The 13496-nt window shown below is 34.2% G+C and overlaps 1 protein-coding gene and 1 long non-coding RNA gene across 3 annotated transcripts in view; one reads left to right on the top strand and one right to left on the bottom strand.

The window, feature by feature from the left end:
• Positions 1 to 195: 195 nt before the first annotated feature.
• Positions 196 to 13496, bottom strand: part of LOC119635589 (serum response factor homolog) — a 48207-nt gene continuing 34906 nt past the window's right edge. The window contains exons 3-4 of the mRNA XM_038030460.1: positions 1039 to 1417; positions 196 to 285 (exon numbers count right to left, since the gene is read on the bottom strand). Coding sequence (XP_037886388.1) covers positions 242 to 285; positions 1039 to 1417 — 423 coding nt within the window. The 3' untranslated portion in view covers positions 196 to 241. The remainder of the gene's footprint in view (positions 286 to 1038; positions 1418 to 13496) is intronic.
• LOC119635590 overlaps positions 2859 to 13496 on the top strand; it is a 21571-nt gene continuing 10933 nt past the window's right edge. For both annotated transcript variants that reach the window (XR_005247081.1, XR_005247082.1), the window contains exon 1: positions 2859 to 3046. This is a non-coding gene — a long non-coding RNA (uncharacterized LOC119635590). The remainder of the gene's footprint in view (positions 3047 to 13496) is intronic.

The raw sequence follows: 13496 nt of genomic DNA, 5'->3' as shown, positions 1-13496 counted from the left end.
ACGTGTTCACATTTTGACTTTGACATATATCTTCTGAAACTTTCGGAAATACGTATCAGAGAACTTGATCACATATATATTATTTAACCTTGGTTTTCGATCTTGAAGTGTTGATTCGATTTGTTCACATTCTGACCTTGATATATATCTTCTGAAACCTTCGGAAGTACGTATCGGAGAACTTGGTTAGCCTTGAACTTGACCTTGACGTATATGTTCGGAAACATGACTTGATATATTCTCAGTTGGTTTCCACGGAGCTATTTTCAATAATAGCCGAAATCTCTGAAACAATTTTAGGAATTCGAAATTTGTAAAAAGCTTTGTTCCACAAGTTTACAAGCCGCAAGAGAATTTGATCGATTCATAGTCGGCCTGTGGCTTAGAGAGCGTTTCCAGGCGAATATATTTTTCTTATTTTCAAATAATTAAAAAGACTTTATAATGCATCAACTGTTACGACTTTTGAAAAAAGAAAATGTAAGTTTTTTAGTATGATCCTACGATCTTATATGGTACCTTGCTTTTAAACGATATTAGAATATTTCCTGATTATTATAATTGGGAAATAAATAGAATTTTAAAAGTTTTTTTTAAGGGCGCGCTCCCTAAACTTTCTCAATGTCCATCTTCTCGGTAATGCCGGCTGCGAATTGCCGTCACTTACGGAAAAGACATGTCCGGAAATATGTGATTATTGCATGTGGCTATTGTAATTGTGGACAGAACAAGGTGAGATTTATCACTCATTATCCCTGCCTACTTCCCAGTTAAACAATAAACATTAATTACTCTTGCCTGGCCTTGGATATAAAAAGAAAAAATAAATGCGACCCGATGGCATAGCCCAACTTTCTGTAGTCAAATGTGGTTCACACAACTGTACTTTACATAAGCTTACTGGGCTGCCAGCTTCATTCATTCGATACGTGCGAAATCATGAAAATTGTTGTTTTCTTCAGTACTGTTTTCAGTTCAAAAACAGCAAAGACTAGTTTTGTAAAGATTACTGGGGCCATTTACAGATCAAGTCATTACCTTCTTCCGTATGCACTTGTAAGTGCCCAGATTGTATTAACTGCAGTAGGACATCTTGGGGTACATTCGAAAGAGCAGAAGCAGAGTAGAACATGCTTTCCGTAGCTGGATTTGGATTAAATTTTTTCTCCGGGGCAGTACTTATTGCGGTGCATTGATTTTGCCTACTTCCTCCGACGACTGTTACCATATCCTGATCCATACCTTGACCGAAACACTTCTTTTCATCGATACTTACATCGGCATTGTTTTTATTCTCCAAATTATTGTCAAGGTTAGAAGATTTATCCGTTCCAATACGACCATCTGTCGCGGTATGACATTCGAATTCTGAGGAGTCATCCGATTCATTACCAGATGATACCGGCGATCGATCGTCCTATAACAAGAAAAAACAAGCGAATCTTAAATAGGAAATGCTTAAGATGCGTAAGACTAAATGTCATCCTATCTGATTGCAAAGATCAGAAATTGTTAAACTTTCAATCTCAGCAATATTTATATTATAATGTAATAATCAAATGGGGGATATAAACACCGAATTGGTACCCAAGTGCTATATAAAGCGAAACAAGTAAAACTGTCGCAGTTAGGCAAGACCGACAACCCAATGCAATTTTTCATAGCTTTTATAGCTTGGTCTTAAGCGAAGACATACCTTGGATGGATAAACACGTAGTGGAGGGTCGGGTCCAAAATGTGAACTGATCTAAATTGATCAAAAGTAGCTTTCCCCTTAAAGCCCTAATCAGTTATTTTTCACCAATTTTTGGCAAAAAACATTAGATTTTAGCACTAGATTAGAACTTGGTGCTTATGTTATTTTTTTGTCAGAGCCGATAGCCTGTGCTGCTAGTGCTCAATGTTTTTTTTTTAGTCTAAGAATTTATTTCATTAGTCTAAAATTATAATAATAATAATATTTTTTTGTCAAATTTTTTCCCGATTTCCGATCGATCGGTCTGTCTTAAGTGCTTCATCTGATGTTCATATAATGACTTTTCATAACGGGGCGTTATATGGCAAATGATCATAAGAGTAATCCCATCTAAACTGTTTTCAGTAACATTCGTCCTTGGGTCAAAACATGTCCGTGTATTAAATTTGATCAAAATATCTCGAAAAATTGCAAACTATAGGTTTAACACAAAAATACATGAACATAGTCATAAAACGGACATAGGGACAGACAAGCTTAGAGCGATTCAGAATGTTAGTCTTAAAATAATTTTAGTTGTTGTTGTTTTTCTCCTTCTTCTATTTAAAGCAAGTTACATTAAAGTTACGCCCAATAACTGGCAGCCATATGAATATGCATAAGAAAAATATCATTATTTACAATTCCTGAGCATATAATTAATATATGTATGTAACGAATCGAAATATTTACTTCATATATATACCTATACATGTCTGTGTAGGCGTGCAATAGTGTGACAAGAAGTAAACGGCTATGGCGAATTTATTCATTTTATGCCCGCCTACCATCTGTACAACCATCTAATCGTTGAAAAGTTAAATGATGATCAACAACAGTAAAGAGAGTATAACAAACATATACATTTGCAAGTGCATAAACATACATACATATAAATATATAATACAATTAGCATTTTGATTTACATTTGTATTCGTTAACGTAAAGAGTAAAAAAGAGAGGGTTTTGCAATCTGCTTCTTCTTGATCATAAACAGGTCTTTTTAAGCGCTCTCTTCATGTCCTCTCTTAAATAATTCAAAATAAAAATTTTAAAGGAAAATTTTTTAAAAAATTTCAAGCAAGAGTTTAGTCTTAACTTAAACTTCGTGGAATTGTGTTGTGTTGCTTTGATCAAAGCTCTTGTTGTTCCTTTCTATTTTTTCGCAGTTAAAAAGTGTCTTAATTTCAAGTCTTTTTTTTTTTTTAGTTTTTTTCTCATCTACGGCTAAGTAATTTTAAGTGTATTGTGATGTTACGCATTTTACTAAAAGCCTCATGGTTTAGTAATTTTAAGCTAAAGGCAGAAACAGTAAGTAAAATATTATTTTATGTTATTATATATATAAAATTAAGTTTAAAAAATAAATATATAAAAAAAAAAAAAAATTATATATATTATATATATATGTATATATATGTATACATATATATATGTTAACATAAAGATGTGATCAAGTTAATTAAATATAAATTAAAAAAAAAAAAAAAACAGTTGTCCGTTTAAGAAAATTATTTTCTTATTTAGGCAGATGAAAATGTTTTTTTTTTTTTCATTTTTTTTATTTTTTTTTCTTAAAAAATTAAAAATGAAAATAAATAAGAGAAGAGAGTAAAAGTTAAGAAGCTACCGTCGCTTTTAGGAAGCGACCATAATCAACGACCATTTATAGGAAAAATTATTCGTTACGCATGTACGTCCGTTTAAAACTGTTTGTTATTAAAATGTATATCCGGGAAGCGGTTACAACAAATTTTCTTATGTGGGCTTATTAAAAAGGTGAAACATGAATTTTAAGTGAAATTTTTTCATCATTCTTTTAATCACTTTCAAAACGAATCATTTTACGTTAAAAAAAATATTTTTAATTTACACTTGGGTAGGGGGGAGAGGGGAGGGTGGTTTGCGCCTTAGATGTGTTAAGGAAATAATTTTAGTTTTTTGATTTTATAAAATTTTTCAACTTTTTTATTTGGAAATATTTGTCATTTAATATGTGTAACATAAGTTAGTTAGTTGTTGCTTAGTCGGTCGGTCAGTCGTCAGCTGCGAAAGCTCAAAGGAACTTGGAAAAGTGGATTTGCAAAAATAGATAGATATGCCTAAACTAAAAGTGCCACTGTTTCATTATTATTTTTAAAAAGTTTTTCACACAAAGCTCCTTCCTATCTATGGCATCGGATGTTTTTTGCTTGCAGAATTTTTATTCATTTAGATAGACAAGCTTTAGCAAACCTCTTTTTCGCTATAAAGTGATTCTTCTAAATTGACCTTTTGCCAATTTTTGTCATTTTGACGTCAAAATACGAAATTAACTTTGTTTTATTAATTTTTTATATTTGAAGGTCTTAAAGACCAATTTTAGAATGGGAACTAAACTATTTCCGACAGCCCAACTCTTAAGAGGTAACTAGGAACATTATACTCGGACACTATCGAGACTTTCACATCCATCACCGCTTAATACTGCTGAATACTATGTAGACTTTGTACGCTTTTCTGCATCTTGTTTTTGGGCGCTGCTAACCTTTTTTGTACAGGTGCTGCCGGACCGCCCAAAGAATATGCCAATGTCATTTTTTATTGTTATACTTGTTGTGATTTATGACTAACGAGCAAGAAATCAAATGTTTTTAAAGTCAGGGATGATCTCAGATTATATTGCACTTCATATACGCCGTGTCCTGTAATCGGTTTGACTCAGTTCAACACCTACTTGGAAGAACTTTATCGAGAATGCATATCACAGGCATTGCACTAACAAGCAGGCAGGCAGCCAGACTAGCCTAAATCCGTTAAGAATTCGATGCTGATCTGATATATATATATATATATATATATATATACACTTAAAGGGGTTTTGAGGTTGATGGAATGAATGTAGTCCAAATCCTTCGGTGATGGCCATGATAGTTTTAAAGCGAAGCTTGAAGGCACATTATTTCAGCGTAACACTTTATAGCATTTGATGATTAATTTCAATGAAATATTTTATGTATTTTTCAATTCTATGTCTTCATGTGTTAAGCAATAAAATTTCTTGAATTTTTTCAATCCTATGCCTTGGTGTCCTCCCAGTATTAAGCAAAGAAATTTCTTGATAGTTACTAAAAGAGCGACGGATTTCATTATTGTTTTTAAATTTATTCAAAGAAAGCTACCATCCTATGAGCATCGGGTGCTTGTTCAGACACAATTTGTAAATAAGTTGGAACTGAAGTTTTATAGTTAATTGCGGATGTAGTGATTGCATTTTTGCAATAAATACGCAGATAGTCCCTGCCGAACGTTTGGGTGTCCGTTTCTGTCGAGTTTGTTCCGTTGGACATCAACAGTTATAGACAAAAATTTGAAACAATTTTCGATCTTTTCCGAGATTGTCTTAGTTTGTTCGACATTGTCGGCGTGTATGGGTGAGCAGAGTACGTCCACTTTGTAGCCTTTCATTCTTACACAATCAAGGACAAATTGTGGCTTCTTACTTTCATTTTTCTGACTGAGACGATTCACAGAAGTTACTCGGCAAATTGATGGGTTTTTGTCGATTGTGGGATACAATGCTGACAAATAACAAAATGGGTGTATTTCCGAAAAAAAGGACTAGATATACATATTTGCTCCATTGTAGCATTAAAACGCAATCGATAAAATTTAGAGATATCTACTTTCTTTTGCAAAATTTTTAAGTTTAAAATGCATGTATGTGCATGTATGTATGTGAGTTTAGTGTTAGTTAAACGATTTTTTTGACTATTAGCAAAATGGCGGCGGAAAAGCATATCAAAGTGATTTCCTTTTAAGCGATCAAACTCTCTTTAGTAGAATACAAGTCATAAGAACAATTTCCAATTTCACGCTAGACTTGGAGCAATTGGTAGAGATGTGCCATGTCTGATTAAACCGCAATAAGTTCAAAAGAATAGAAGTTCAAATAGAAGGAGAAACTAATTTTTGAGTTAATAGCGTCGTTAAGTGAATACGACATCAAGCTCCTGGGGTATCCAGGATTTATTTCGCTAATAAACAGCTGCGCCCCGTCCGTTGTGCTTGAGTTACTTTCCAGTGGCATTTTCGAAAAAATCCTTTACTTCAAATTGCTTGTTTTTAATGAAATTTTGGTAAGAAAATTTCTAAAAACATTAAGAATGACCGACGGACGTGACGAGATTATTAAAAACTTTGCTACTTGCCTTATACCATATATCCAATGAAGGTGGATTAAGATGACTTGTTATACTCTTCTGATCAACGCTATCTAATCATGAAAACATAGAACAAAGTCACAAACCTTATTTGCCTGAAATGGAGTTTTTAGGACTGGAGGAGGACACGTCAGACGCTTAGTATGCTTTTTATATATCTTCCTAAACATTTTGGTTGATCTCTTGCAGTTCATTTTGCTGCGTTCTTTCTTTATTTTTTTACTAATGTTATCAGTCAAGCACTATTTTCTATGACCCGTCTCGATCTTGTTAAAATTGCCGCACAGGAAGAGCCCTGAAAATTAACCCTTGACTGTAAGTATGTTCTTGCTTTTTCAATGTATAGCTAAAAAATTTATTTTATTTTTCATTCATTTCCCGGTACATACATATACATATTTTTTACATGTAAATCCTTGAGCTAAGGCCAAGTGTGCCCCCAGTTTGTGACATCCATTAGGCGCCCTTTAGGCACTATTCAGCACTTCTTGATAAGGATGGGATCGCGAGTGGTTGCAAGTTTTTTTTTCTGGATCTAGACTTGCAGTAATGTGAGTTTTTCACAGTTTACCCCAAGTGCAGGAAGGCAATAACAATTTTTTTTTTTGGTTGACAGGATTTAAAGATAAGCATAATTCGCCCATAATAACTAGGAAATAGCTTCATTTTGCTTAACTTTAAAGGCTTATTATATTTTAAAGTTCAATGTTAAATGAAAACCACGCCTACTTAAAATATAAACAGCTTTCAGGGGAAAAGGATATATGGCAAGCCAGATCGAAGTGAGCTAATAGATTGCAGCTGGAATTTCGACGACAAAAACACAATAATCGCTATCGGTCCAAATCCACTTAGAATCTAGTAAGAAACAAAGTTTTATCCAAGGATAGGACAGAGAATTCTAGAACATCGTAAGAATAACAATTCAGCTTGAGCGGCTAGCTTTGCCAATGGCTATGTCGACACGTTGTTCAAAACTCAACTTTGAATCTTATATGAAATACTGATCCGGCGGGTGACTTATAGATTGCAAAAAGTGCTTTTGTAGGTCCGAGAAAGAAAGGAAACCTAGCCTTTCCTATCCTATCATCAAGGATTTTGTTTAGAGCACATAGCACTGACAAGATGAAGCAAAAACTTTTAACAAACCACCCTACCTTTCTATACAATAAGTTCAATACACTATCTACCACACTAAACAATAAGTATTCCATTCATTAATGCATAAGATTTGCACAATGATGCATGAAACACTCTTCGAGTTTCTTATTTATGGGAAACATTTTGTCCAAGGAACCTTTCTCGGAGGCTTCTGTTTATAACTAAGGAAATAATACGCTATTATAGAGCCTATCCTATTAAAAGTATTCCTAACTATTTTCCTATTAATTTCATTCTCTCCGCATTCGTCATAAGTAGAGTGTATTAAAACAGGGATAGTTGCAATGAAGCCTTATTCATACGGTGCCCAGAGCTCATTGGACCAATTATGCTTCACTTGACAGTCTTCGCGTTAGTCAGCTTCAGGTCGTCATCTTGAGGTTAATTTATCTAAGACATATCTATGTTCTGTGTGCCATGCCTGACTTTCTATTAACAAGGCATGCAACTTCATGTTGACCACATTGTACAGTGATTTGTTTGTAAATGGAGAAAGAAAAGATTTTTAAAGGGCGTTAATATCGTCTTTAAGCGCTGCCTACTTTGCATAATAGAAGATTCTTTGTACTCCTATTCTTCTACTTTGTGCCTTTTCAATTAATTAGGCATAACTGTTTTAACTTTATTCGCGTTTCATTCAAAATCCCAATGATGCATGTCTTCCTAAAAGTGCGCCTGCTTGTAAAAATAGTTACTTAAGCGGTACTTTTCAGAATTGATGCACTGTTGTTAAGGTGTCATTCTTACCTCACTATCTCACTACCTCTACCTACATATTTTTGTCAAAAAAAAAAAAAAAAATGGAGGAATTTCTTGCAAGCCAAAGCTTGAATAGCAAATCTTATTGTAATCGCGTGTTTAGTTTGTTGAAACATGCATTGAATTTTGAAAAACTTTCCATTTTAGGAAAGTTAGGGCAAGTTAGGAAACTAAGCCAAGGTCGGATGTTCGTTAGCAAGAATTATGAAAATTATCTGACGAATCCGTAATGCCTTGATTCTGACTCCTTATAAAGAAAAGAACTACAACAGAAACTTGTTACGCCTTCAGGTGAAAGTTTTACTATTTAAAGGGTTGCGAAAATCCACATAAATGGTAATAAGGTCTGGGAATTTCGTGAAGATTCGCTTCGGAAATAATTCCAAATAAATGTTAATCAGGAATAATTCTCAGAGATTCGTAGTGCTTTGATTTTAAACCCTATCAACATTCAACTAAAGCAAACGATTTTAAGCTCACGCTTCTTCTAGGCTCGCAACTAATTCCTTGCTGTGTTTGACATAACTGCCCCGATTTCTGATTCGCTGGGTCTGGTTGCTTTTCGTTCTTTACTTGGTGCAACTTGCAGTCTCTTGAGTTGTTGGCAGCATATGCCTCATTCAGATTTCTTGGTTAGTAACTTAAACTGTACAACAACTGCAAGACTTAATCTAACTGGAACAAGGATTTCTTTTACGCTACGATGGTTCTTACACATATGCCGCGGCCGTTGTTGCAAAATTATTTTCGTTTTTTCTTCTCACACTTACTAAACAACATTAGCAAAGAAAGAGGGTTTTCATCATTACAGGTCTAATGTATACTTTTTTATTGTACGATACCATCATAAATGTATTTATAAAAAAACAATGCTCGGATGACATCAACGTGGGCTTATTAGGTAAAGTGTTCTATACCTGATAAAAGTGACGGAGTACAAAATCTGTCTGTGAAATGCTTGGATAATAGACGATAGTAAGAGGACTGAGTGGATAGGACTGAATCGACTTTGAATGTAGATTTCATCGAGTGTATGAGAAGTATATACAGCAACCACGATGAGTAACACTTTGACCAAAGAAACCCAATAAGAACGTATTTGTATACATATGTATATAGAATCAGTAGAATTTTGGCAGATATTTTGCAAAATTCATTGGGTGCAAATAATACTCATCGATCTATTGAGAACTCCATAGCTCCACAACAAGCCGAGATTTGTTAAACGACATCAGCCCCATCTTTCCCATTCAATTCCTTATTTCTACATTTTATATTAGGTATTATTTTTGGTATCCTGGTTGGTATAATAACCCAATGACAAGCTTAAGTTACTGCCTTTTTAGAAGCCTCAAAGCTCAAACGTAGCATGATTTTATTTTCTTTCTAATGAAAAGATTTTTGTAAGAATTCATACTTATATCCGCGCAAAGATAGTTTTCTTAAGGGCGTCTAACATACATTTTCTTTTTGAAATTACATTCCGGCCGGTTGGAAACGGCCTCTTTTTTTATCACGAAATGTACAAGTTAAAGTTTAAAGTGCGCTGCTGGCGTTTCTGCGAGCCTATATAACCCTCGTATATGCAGAATGATGTGCATACCTTTGGGAATGTTGGAACGTTAGAGTTCCAGAAAGAAAACAACCAATACAAAGAAGACGCTTAGTTTTTGCTACAGTAAAAAGTTATTCCTTCCCGGGGGACCCCTTATGCAAACCACTAGCAAGATACATAAGTCTTTTGGCAAATCATTGATACCCGTTGTAAAAAGCCTTGTTAAATGTGCATGTGTCAGTTTTTAACTAGCAAACTAATGCTTCAAGTGGTCGTAGAATCGCACATTATTTGCACCATGTTCTACTTTAATCTCTCTCGTAAAGCGGCAGTCGCGGAGATTCGCGTATTTCGGATATAGTTTCCTTCAAAGTGGACCATGTGCACTGTGGAATTGAAATCTCTTTAGTAGTCCTGTTAATAGTTAATATTCAAATTTTTCATCAACATGTGCTTTGAAGTGAGATTTACTAATTCTTTGTCTGCAATCGCCATGATGGCGGGCGACTATTTCTAATATAGATTTGCTTTAAATTTTACTGTCAGGCATTGGTTATATATTAGAGTTTTTAGGCTTCTATGGCGGAAAGCTTCATTTATGGCCATGAACTCAGAATATATGAAGCGAAAAATTTCTATATTAACTTTTGAGGCCGCAAACGTGTACCAACCATATGCGACAGACTCAATGGCAAGCGAACATGAATAAATCTTATGCTGATTTGGCATTTAAATCCACTTTACGGGACATTGATAATCTATCAACGGAGGGGAGGGATGAATCTAGTGTGTCCAACATTTTGCGCTAGTAGGCAAGGAATTGTTCGGTACAAAATTCATGAAATTCGTTTATAAAATATGTTCATCTATATATGTCGGGGGAATAAAGGCTGTACGTAGTCGAAATTTGTCAATAAGCTGCGGTTCTTAGCAAAGGAGTAAACGCCGGCTCAGTTTGTGGCTTATTTCGCCTAAAGTCCTGAAACTGTAGGAAACCGAATTAATTGAAGAATTGAGGAGCAAGGAAAATCTCTCGCTAATGAAAGGGTCTTATACAATATGGAAGAAGATGATGAAAGGTTTTGGTAATGGACTTAACTTGTCGTATTAGGGTTGGTGCGCAGTTCAGTGCAGTGGTCGGCTAGTTTTGCGGCTAGCAAGGAAAACTGGACATCTATGACATTTGCTTTCAATAAACATAGGGGGAGAAAATGAATATGACGCCCGACTGGTGATATTCTTATTGAACAAACCTATGAAATGATTTTTTGGAGAATCTTATCATACATGAAATGAAATAGACACCACCAGCGTAGATTTTCTTCGTGCAGTCGGTGAATAAAAGTCTTCAATGAAACCCTTATCTATAAAATATATAATTTTTCGATTTATCAATGTTAGTAATTCTCGTCCTTTTTAGTCACCCGCGAGTTGGAACGCATAAAAGCTCTACATCACTCCGTTTCATAAAGTTATTCATATAACTGCGGCTTTTCAACATAAGCTGTTGTTCGAGAAGTGGTCGAAAAATTGATCCGATCTGAATCATTTTCGATAGCGTTCGAATTTGGACCAAAACATATTCGTGTATCAAATTTCATCAAAATGTTTCAAAGATTACGACTTGCAGGTTGACCGAAAGAAAACAAGACGGAGAGACAAGTTTAAATCAATGCAGCAAGTGATTGTTAATCGACCGGGGTCCTGCATACCTTCGCATAAATTTAATATATTCTTGTACCACTAGTAGTAGTGTGTAACATATCAAGTAATGTGTTTGTTATACCTTTACATGATATATATCATCAAATGATCCGCATTGGTAGACTAGTATAGCATTCTCACTTGTTTACTGAACCGATATATGTGTTAGACGTTTGTGTAAATGTGTGATATGATAACCATCAGTTAACCAATAAATATATATAAAAATATAATCTAACTTTCGGTTAAGATTGTGTTTTTATATATATTAAAAAAAGAAACAAAAATTAAAAAAAAAAAAAAAATGACAAAAAAAAAGAAAAAAAAAAAAATAAAATACACTCTCATAGTGCACTGAAATGTTTTAACTTTAAAGCTTTAACACAGCTAGCGTTCAATTAATCATGTGTACTCGACTCGTACGTATTCGCATGTAAGTATAGTATAAATTTACGTTCAACTGGTAAATGTATAGAGAGAGAGATGACGTGATTTTACAATTACTTGATTGTCGTCATCATTACCCAGCCAAAGTGGCGACGTCGCATTTTTCTTAACAACGTTCATCGCATACATGTATGTTTATAAATATATACGTTTGCATATATATGTATTCATATGTTTGTTCGTTTATGTTTGATGTGTATATGTCATATACACATACATACATACATATATACAATTATATATATACATATATATATATATATAAAGTTAAATTGTGTGGCATGGTTGCTGCACCGCTGTGAGACCGTCTGTTATAATATACGACAAACAAACTTTACCACCACAAGCTTCCAAATAAGGGTGACATATGTGAAGTAAGAAACCTAAAACTATGTTTAGAAGCAACCGATATTTATTTTGTTTGCACGTTCGGATTAGTTTTCGTGAAAATAATGAAAGTCCATCATCTCGAGTCCGTGGAAAAGTCGGTTAAGGCTTAAAATGAATTTCAATCACCATATGGCCCCCACGATTAACTTTTCATAATAGATGTTAAAGTTAAGAAGGATGCGTTAGTATTAGTGCAAATATTGTATGCTTTGTCTTCGAATAAAATAAACACACATATACGCATATATATGCACTCATACATGAACAAATTCTCTCTTAACATCGTTTCACGTATACATATTATATTAAAAATATTTTTGAAAAATACAATCGACTCGATTGGTATTTCGAAGGTATTAATTAACAATTTAGGGTCACGAAAATAGCTTTGTTTCGTTTACTCGGTCCTGTAACTGGTTAGAATGGCGATTGCAATAATGTCCCATATATTTAATTTATACACAACTCTTACCTTACTTAGTAAAATAGTGTACCTTTAGTGAGTAGTGTATTTGGTCAACAAGTAAGTAAGCATTGAATTCAAATGCGATCACGATGAAGACTGCTGGACTAACACCCTTCCAACGCCTATTACTATTGAGAGTCAAAGCTAAATACTCTATAGTCTACTATTGCACCAAGAAAAAAAAAAACAAACTCATGCCAAGCTTTCATTTAATATTTTTTTTAGTTTATATAAATTTTTTTTGTAAATGTAATATATATATATATATATACATATATATGTATGTAATTCAGAACAAAGATCATATGGTGACTTTTGAACACCCGTCACTTGAAACTTCAGTTCAGATTGCGAATGCGGCGCAACTGTGTGTGTATGCGTGTGTTTGTGCTTGGAAACACTTTTAGTTCCAACTTCTTTCTTAATAACAGCTAATTGCCCTTTGGCATCACTCTTAGTTTGAAATTATTCTTTCTTTGTCATATGACAACCAGAAAGTAGGCTGATTGCGACCACCATGCGTTCTTTTTTTTTTTTAAAAAGGCTGGCATGTCTACTATAGGTCACAGAGTAGCCATAAAATTGCACGAAAATCTTTTTTAGCCTACGCTATTTATGGTACAAGGATAGATTACGTTTATGCGGACGGAAGTAACAACCAGAAGGACCTATGAGAGATCTGTTAGATCTGTTAGATCGAAAGTTATTTTGAATCAAACTAAGCTTGCCTACCCCTCTGTCCGTCGTATGACTGGTCTATTCGCCTTTTTGTGCTGAGCCTACAGCTCGCAATTTAATACATCAACATCTTTTAGGTTAAGGACGATCGCTGTTGACTTAAGTACGGAACAAATTACTTTTTCGATAGCTTCCTGTACAAAGTCTCATTTTTAAAAGCAGTTACATGAATACATAACGAAAGTGGTGTAGGGTATTTAATAGTGAGGCTTTACCGATTATAATATCTTTAAGTGTTTTGGTTATATTAGGATTTTTTTTCCTATTATGGAAAGTTCACTTGCACTTTCGACATTGGCTTGAAGAAGTAGTTTTCAATGTTCTACCACGATGTCTAGG

The sequence above is a fragment of the Glossina fuscipes genome, unplaced genomic scaffold (assembly GCF_014805625.2).
Source record: "Glossina fuscipes isolate IAEA_lab_2018 unplaced genomic scaffold, Yale_Gfus_2 27, whole genome shotgun sequence".
NCBI classification, from domain to species: domain Eukaryota; kingdom Metazoa; phylum Arthropoda; class Insecta; order Diptera; family Glossinidae; genus Glossina; species Glossina fuscipes.
Note: the sequence above shows the minus strand (reverse complement) of the source record. Positions and strands in the feature narration are given on the sequence as shown.